This window comes from Odontomachus brunneus, unplaced genomic scaffold (genome assembly GCF_010583005.1).
Source record: "Odontomachus brunneus isolate Ranch 3 - 2012 unplaced genomic scaffold, Obru_v1 Obru_scaffold_203, whole genome shotgun sequence".
Classification (NCBI taxonomy): Eukaryota; Metazoa; Arthropoda; class Insecta; order Hymenoptera; family Formicidae; genus Odontomachus; species Odontomachus brunneus.
The window spans coordinates 129,865-137,511 of record NW_022639653.1 but is presented as its reverse complement, the minus strand read 5'-3'; the positions used below and the strand labels follow the sequence as shown (position 1 = coordinate 137,511).

The following is a 7,647-nucleotide window of genomic DNA, read 5'->3' as shown; positions in this document are numbered from 1 at the left end:
TTATCTGAACCGTACTAATGAATAAATCGTTGGAATTCAACAAAAAAATATATGTGTTAATTTGCTAACAAATAACATATAACTTTTATATAACTTTTTAGTCACATGTTACTTTTATGTTATACTCACGTTATATAACTGTAACATATGTGAGTAGGAAATTACAACGAACATCTATATAACCTACTACATACATGTTATATTGCATGTTACATTCCGTTTCATTACGGCAATGTAACTGTTATACTATATCTGTGTTTGCTGGGTTTATACAATTATATATTTATGAAAATTTATATAATTGAGTTCATAAATATTTATATATTATATTTGGGAAAATTTCTAATGGACTTAAGTCGCCTGCGTGTTCACTTGTATTATGAGGTCCGGGATATTGTCCTTGTCGTATTGCCGCAGACTATCCAGAAACTTTATATCGCCGAGTATACGTTTGCTGGGCGTCCAATAATCGAGAATTTTAGCACCAGTGACTGGATCATCCTTCCTGATTGGCGGTACGTTCAGCATCACACACACGGCGGCCATAACCAGCTTAATGACCTCTGGAGGACTCTTCATAGTTTTCACCACGGCAATATCCGCCGGCTTTAAGGTGTCGAGCGCAGCTGTGATTTACAATAATTATTAATCCAGAATATTTTGCTAAAAATAAAAAAAGTACGCTACGTAAAAGCGAGTAATAATTAATCCCAAAGTTAATAATATTATTAACAATCGCTTATTTAAAGATAAGATCTTGAATTTGCAAATTATCTTAGTATTACGGAATCAAAGATGGAGGAAAGAGAAAATTATAAGAGCAAGAGGATGAATAAAAAAGAAAACGAAGTACACGATAAAAAAATAAGAAAATGATACCTATGGCTTCGTTCAAAGCCGGCAAAGCCTGAGCTAAGTCGGCTTCACATTCCTTCTTCAACTGCATGGCGACTTCGGCTTGCGCTTTAGCCACGTTCTCGTCCTTCTTCACCAGAATCGTCGCTTGCTTCACACTCGCGTCCTCCTTCTCGATCTGCTGCATCGTCTCCGCTGTTTCCTTGGCTGACGCCTCGAGTTGTGGCCTGAGCTCCGTCAGCGTGATGCGCATTTGAGTGATCTGCTCGGCCGCGAATTTCAGCTTGTCCAGGCCGTTTATGTACCGTTCTCTATAACAAAACAAACAAGATTCGAATAATGAATTAATTTTGTTCTGGAAATGTTGTATTGTATACTGATATCGTCGATAGTTACCTGGTTTGAGCGATCTCCCGTCGTTTCTCCGTCGTCAGATCGGCGAACATTCGCATGAGATCGAGGAACGAGGCGGTAGTTACGTAGGTTTTCTTGCCGGTGAGCTGATAGAACCTGACGCTCACGTCCTTCGCGCAACCGTGGAAGAACTTGCAGGCCGCCACGGATTCGTCTTTGACGTTCTCAGCGAGCTCGAGGTCGACGAGAGTACGTCGTGCTACCTGCTCGAGTGCATCCTCCGGCCAAGCGTCGAACCAGTCGATGGTGCAGCAATTCACCAGACCGGGATGCATTCTTAGACGAATCCGAAAGGCGTCGCCAATCGGACTGAAACACAGCATGATGTGCAACTTCTCACGGCAACGGCTGACGAAGAACGCCAGCACGCTCAACACGGAAATGTCGAGGTTGCGATCGCCGCCCTGCGCGGCGAGTCGCGTCATCTCGATAATCTCTTGCCGTTCCTCAACGTTGAAGATATTCGGCACCTCGCCGTCGTTCAGCAAACTGTCCACGTCGTCGAGGAACGCGTCGTCGCGGATCTGCTCCTCGGTCAGCAGGAACACGAGGTCCTTGCCGACTCCGCCGGAGTTCTTCAGCGCCCATTTCACGTCCTCCCGCCACTCCTGCATGCCGTATGTGCCAGTGATCTCCGGCTGACGTAGATCGTAGCCAGCTATGGCGGAGGAAAGCTTTGTCAAGCTCTGCCTACCTGATCCGCCGGTACCAACCATCAGCAGGTTGCCGCACGGGATGGTTAGCACACGGTAGATCCTGGCGAGATGCTGCAGCGCGTAATGGAACAGCGTGATGTCGATCTTGTCGCGATGAGTATCGTTATATTCCTGCAGGAACACGAGGCCTGATCGTTGGTATTCTTCCAGCGACGGTATCTCCTCGTAAAGTCGGTCCTCCATCGTCGCCTCTGGGTCCATAAAATTGGCGAAGATTAGGTCATTGAGACTTTCCTCCGTGATCTGGTCATTGTACTTGGGCAAGTGGTCCAGCAGCGTGTCAAAACGCTCCTTCAGAACACTTTCCACGGTCGTTTTGATCTCTTGGAATAGCCAACGTCGATCTGGCTGGTCGATCAGCCGGTCGCCGAACACTCTCAGCACCTCGTGCACCCACAGTTTGCAGAAGACCTTCTTGCCAGTCTCCGCGGATTCCTTCCTTAGCAAGGTGCAGCCGGTGATGACACGTGCGAAGTCACGTAGGTTGAAAAGATAGTGCGGTTTGAGTGGCGTCGGACGTAGATGCTCCATCGCGTGGTTATAGACGCGCGTTGTGGCGTTCACCATGTCGTTGATGATCGGCAACACACCGGCGGTAAAGCCGTTTTGCTTCAATCCCACGAACGCCAGATTCGTGAAGATCCGAAAGAGGGTGTCGCGCGTGAAGTCGCAGATGGTGAACATGTTGAAGTGACGCAGAAAACGTCTATAGATCTCCTGTCTCCTACCACCGGGCGGTGCCATCGCGCACACGAGCATCGTGTCTAACACGGTGATAGGGTCCGGCTTCTTCAAGTCGAACCAGACTCCGTGATCCAGGAACTGACGCAATAACTCGATCGGCGGTTGCGCGCCGTATATCTCCTTCGTTGGCGCGTTCACCTCGTCCACGAAAACGACGCAGCGAATGCCGAGCGGTGGGCCAAAGTGAGTCCCTCCTCGTCTCTTGTGCAGTTTCACCAACACCAGCTCCTGTGTCTGCGCCGCAGTGATCCTCGGCGCGAACGTGATAAGGTTCGGCAAGTACTTCTCCTCGTCCAGCTTGTTGGTCAACATGTCCTTCACATAGATGCTTTTACCAGTGCCAGTGTCGCCGTACAGTAGAAAGCACCGGTGATGCCTGATGTGCATCGCCATCACGCTCTGATACTTCACCGTGTCGATCGTAGGGATAATGGTGCGCGAGATACTCTCGGTTTCCGGGAACTGTTGCGCTTTGGCAGCTTCGGAGTACCGTCGCCACGCCCCTCTGCCGCGAAAGTTGTAGTACTGATCGTGAATCGGCTCCTCGCCCGGCAGAGAAATCGGATCTGCAGTCACACAGTCAGGCGCAGGTAACTGCGGGTTCTCGTTTCTCCAGAGGCTCAGGTAGAACGCGTTGAATTTGCCTCGCGACTCCCGATCCAACGTGCCGGCCGCACCCCACACCATGGAGACGATCATGGCGGCTTGGGACCAGGCTGGAAGGTGCTGGTCGTACGCACCGGGACTTTGCCTCACGGCGTCCTCAATGAGCAATTCAAAGAACGACATAGTCGACACCACTCGGTGGATTTCCCCGGCGTCCACGGTCACTCGACACTCCTTGCGAATAAACTCCAAGCACGGTCTCATCAGCCAACGGAAGAGTTCCTCGATCATTGTATTCTCGGCCGCCCATTCAGGATTCAATCCGATAATCCAGGACTCGAGGAAAGGCTCCCAGCCGAGAGCACGTGGCTCGACGTAAATCATCCCGCAACGAGAGACCGTGGCGGGCGACGCGTGCACCAAGTCCATCGTTTCGAAGATCATGGACATGGTGTCGCTCATACGCATCACCTCACCCGATGTGAGGCAGAGCTTACGGTTGTCGTCGAGTACCGTGTTCAGACTCTCGATCCACACAGCGTCCACCGGCCCGTCAAAGACGATCCACTTGCGATCGGGCGTGTCCTCGCTGGAGAAGCGGCGGAACACTTGCGCGCATATCCCGTCGCTCCACTCAAACGACACCGGGTCAAAGTAACCGTACAACTGACCCAACGTGATGGCCTTGGGATTCAGCACAAAGTACGTAGTGATCGCGCCGTTCTCGTCGCCGCGCTCATGCATGAGCGTGAGCGCGTCCGCCAAGGTGTGCAGAACGGAGGTCTTGCCGCCAAACGGCTCGCCGACTAACATGAAGCCGTGGCGCACCATCATCATCTCGTAGGTCTGCACAACCTTCAGCAGGAACACGTTCGCCGCACGGAGATTCCGCTGATGGGCAACGTCGTTCACCGCGGCGAGTAGCGCGTCGTAACTAGGCGCGGGTACTGACAGTCCCGGGAACAGGTCGGATACGATGCCTTGAAAGAGCGGTACATCGTGTGCGAGGAACTTGGGCAGGTTCACGTCGATCAGCGAGCGCAGCAGCAGCACCGCCTCGTCGTCATCAGGATGCTTGAGCTTCAGATTCTGCGCTGCCGACAGAACGGTCTTGACGGCTCGCATACCATAGTCGTAGTGCGACTGCGACGACAACTGTTCTGAGCACAACTTGTACGTGGTGACAATTTTCGTGGAGAGGTCACGACCGGTGCCGAAGCCTGACGAATACAAGAAGATCTCGGCGATCATCGCGTAATCCGGCACCATCATGGCGACTGTACGAAATAGGACCTTCAAGTTATCCGGTAACTCTGACCGACCGGCGTAACCCGGGTTCATCGTGATGCACACGTAAACCGCTGGATTCAGCTTCAATTCGGTGCCTTCGAAGATAAACGTCTCCAAACCGGCACGTACCGCCTATGTATGCGTGTATTTTCTTAGAGAACGTTGCATGCGTTTAAAGATGTGATCTCGATTCATTTACAAAAGTAAATCATGAATCGAGGGGCAACGGTGGAGACGGGCATACATGGACAGCAGGTCTTAAGGCTCCTGGGGAGTCGCATCATCCATCTCTTTTTAATGACGTCAGAAGCGAGAAAACGCATGCTAAAAATTCCTGCAAAATACGTCGAGATAAACAGATATATCCACAAAACGACATTTGCGATCGATTAAGTACACCTCTAAAATACTCCGTACACTTTCCTTTTGTTCTAACAATCAACAGATAATTATAAAATAAATGTGACGTGCAATCGTCTTTTCTAACCTAATTTCCTCATTATCTTGTCATATTAATTTTCCGATTATCTATTGATTTTTAGAACAAAAGGAAAGTGTACGGAGTATTTTAGAGGTGTACTTAATCGATCGCAAATGTCGTTTTGTGGATATATCTGTTTATCTCGACGTATTTTGCAGGAATTTTTAGCATGCGTTTTCTCGCTTCTGACGTCATTAAAAAGAGATGGATGATGCGACTCCCCAGGAGCCTTAAAGGATAGCAACCTTTGACTTTGAGAGACTGACAGCTGTACCATTTGGTACAGTAACATTGTTTCTCTCTGTAGTCGCCGTGCGCTCGGGATCGCGCCAGAGATGTCGCTTCCGAACGGCATCTCTGAGCGTTATCTAGGAAGAGGAGAGTGTCGTGAGCGTGGAGCGTCAGGTAGCTCAGTGGTTTAGAGCAGTCGGCCGGCAAGCGAAAGACCCGGGTTCGAGTCCCGGCCTAGCAAGACCGCGCTCTCGATATTTTTCTCTTTCTGGAACGAAAAAGATACGCAGATCTCGAACGCACGGCGGCCCGCCGCCACCTAGTATGCCCTCCTCCTTCTATGATCTTGAGAAGTTATTGTAGTTCAACTACCTGTATTATGCACAAAATTTGTTGCGCTACGACCGACAGAACCTCCAGCTCGATACGATTGAACTCGTCGAAGCAGGACCATGCGCCGCAACTCGCCAGACCCTTGAAGAACTTGCCCATATTTTTGTAATCGAGCCCCTCGGAACAATTAAAGACTACGCACTGGACGGCGATGGCTCGACTCAGGTCCTTCGTTGTTTCAGTCTTGCCGGTACCAGCCGGCCCTTCAGGTGCGCCATTCAAGTGCAACGAGTACGCGCCGATCAACGTGCGGTAACACCTTTCGGAAACGACATTGCGATCAGTGTCGATATTACCTTTGGCGTTTATTAGCACACGGTGATCCGTTATCGATGATAACTACTGTTAAATTGGCAGAGTGATGGTTAACAATGAGTTAAATATGTGAAGTAAATGTTTTCTCTTGTAAGTTGACAAATCGATATCTTTGCCACGTTTTTAACTATTTTTAAATCACCAAAATATAAGTAATAATAACGATAACATGTAAGTATAAAAAATATTCTATTCTATTAAAAAAAACTAGACAATAATGGTCGAGAGATTTCTTTGTAAAATATATCACGTTTATTTTTTTAAGTAAAAGCCGTATTTTTATTCGGCTGTTTGTTGAAACAAATCTATTGATCGACGGTGCGAGTGTCATCGTAGGTGTCACTCTCATTCGTTGCTTATCGTTGCGCAATCTCAAAGCACAGAGTAAAATCGTTAATTACGTGACGTTTAAATTTGACTGTCAATTCAATGCGAAAAAATTCTATTCCTCGTTTCTGACTTACTTCGTTTTTTTCACAGTCTTGTCATCGATGAAGGATCATCATGCTGTCCATCGTGGGATACGTACCTGTCGGTCAACGGCGTAATGACGAGTCGCGGGCAATTGCCGAGGTACTCGTACGCGTATCTGACCGTCGAATAGATGATTCTAACGTAGACGTTGTCCTCCCAGTAATAACGAAGTTGCGACAGCCACTCGAAGTCCATCTCGTTGACGATCTGTTTCTCGATGAGGGACTTCACAACGTCCATCGCGTGAACGTCGATGGTGATCAGAGCGTTCAATGTCGTTCGATTTTGCTTGGAAAGTCGTCCTGCCGGCCGAAATCCATTTCCCTGATGAAACTTCACGGGAGCAACGACGGTTCTCGCGCTGTATTACGTTACAAACCTCTCACCAGATTGACCAGCTTCAGGATCTGGTTTCTCAGCTTCTCGTAGAGCGACTCCATCGCGTAGCTCGTGCGACCGACCAGGCAGCTTTGTACGTCGAGACTCCAGTAAATCTGCGCGACGCATAGGATGACCATGCCGGGCCACAAGAGGACCCACTCTACTCGTTCCTTCTTCTCGTACTCCAAGTAGCTCAAATAAATCTCTTCTCTCACCGACGTCACCATTTCCTTTTCAACCTGTGTGTGTATGTGAAGCATTAAGAGTTTCAAAAATTAACAAAAGAATTAATTTATATATTAACATTGTGTAATTGAGATTCAATGCGAAACTCTCGAGATTTTGCCAGCACATCGAAATTTGCGTGCAATTCGCTAAGATTTCGAAATTTCGGAAGGTCAGTCTTGTTACTTTTCTGTGATAAACTGTGATGAACTTTTCTGTGTGACGGAACTGAAAAAAAATATATAAAATCAAGGGAAATTACTTGAAGGAGCCATCGTTCAACGCATCCGCGCGCCGCAGCTGTCGAGATAACTTCCTGCATCGGCACTTCCTCTTTATCGTCGCTAAACATACAATAAATTTCCAGATCTTCGTCGAAACTGCAAGATAATAACATTTTTATATTAAGTAGAATAATGTATAATAATATTATATTTTAATATTATATATATATATATATATATATATATATATATATATATATATATATACTAGATTTGAAGCTTTCACGGCCATTGATAG

The 7,647-nt window shown here is 47.9% G+C and overlaps 1 protein-coding gene across 1 annotated transcript in view; it reads right to left on the bottom strand.

Moving 5' to 3' along the window:
- The window catches only part of LOC116852144 (dynein heavy chain 12, axonemal), a 38,283-nt gene that overhangs the window by 10,336 nt on the left and 20,300 nt on the right, over window positions 1-7,647 (bottom strand). Inside the window, exons 15-21 of the mRNA XM_032832197.1 lie at window positions 7,388-7,505; window positions 6,906-7,139; window positions 6,575-6,843; window positions 5,710-5,989; window positions 1,252-4,757; window positions 880-1,166; window positions 373-626 (exon numbers count right to left, since the gene is read on the bottom strand). Coding sequence (XP_032688088.1) covers window positions 373-626; window positions 880-1,166; window positions 1,252-4,757; window positions 5,710-5,989; window positions 6,575-6,843; window positions 6,906-7,139; window positions 7,388-7,505 — 4,948 coding nt within the window. The remainder of the gene's footprint in view (window positions 1-372; window positions 627-879; window positions 1,167-1,251; window positions 4,758-5,709; window positions 5,990-6,574; window positions 6,844-6,905; window positions 7,140-7,387; window positions 7,506-7,647) is intronic.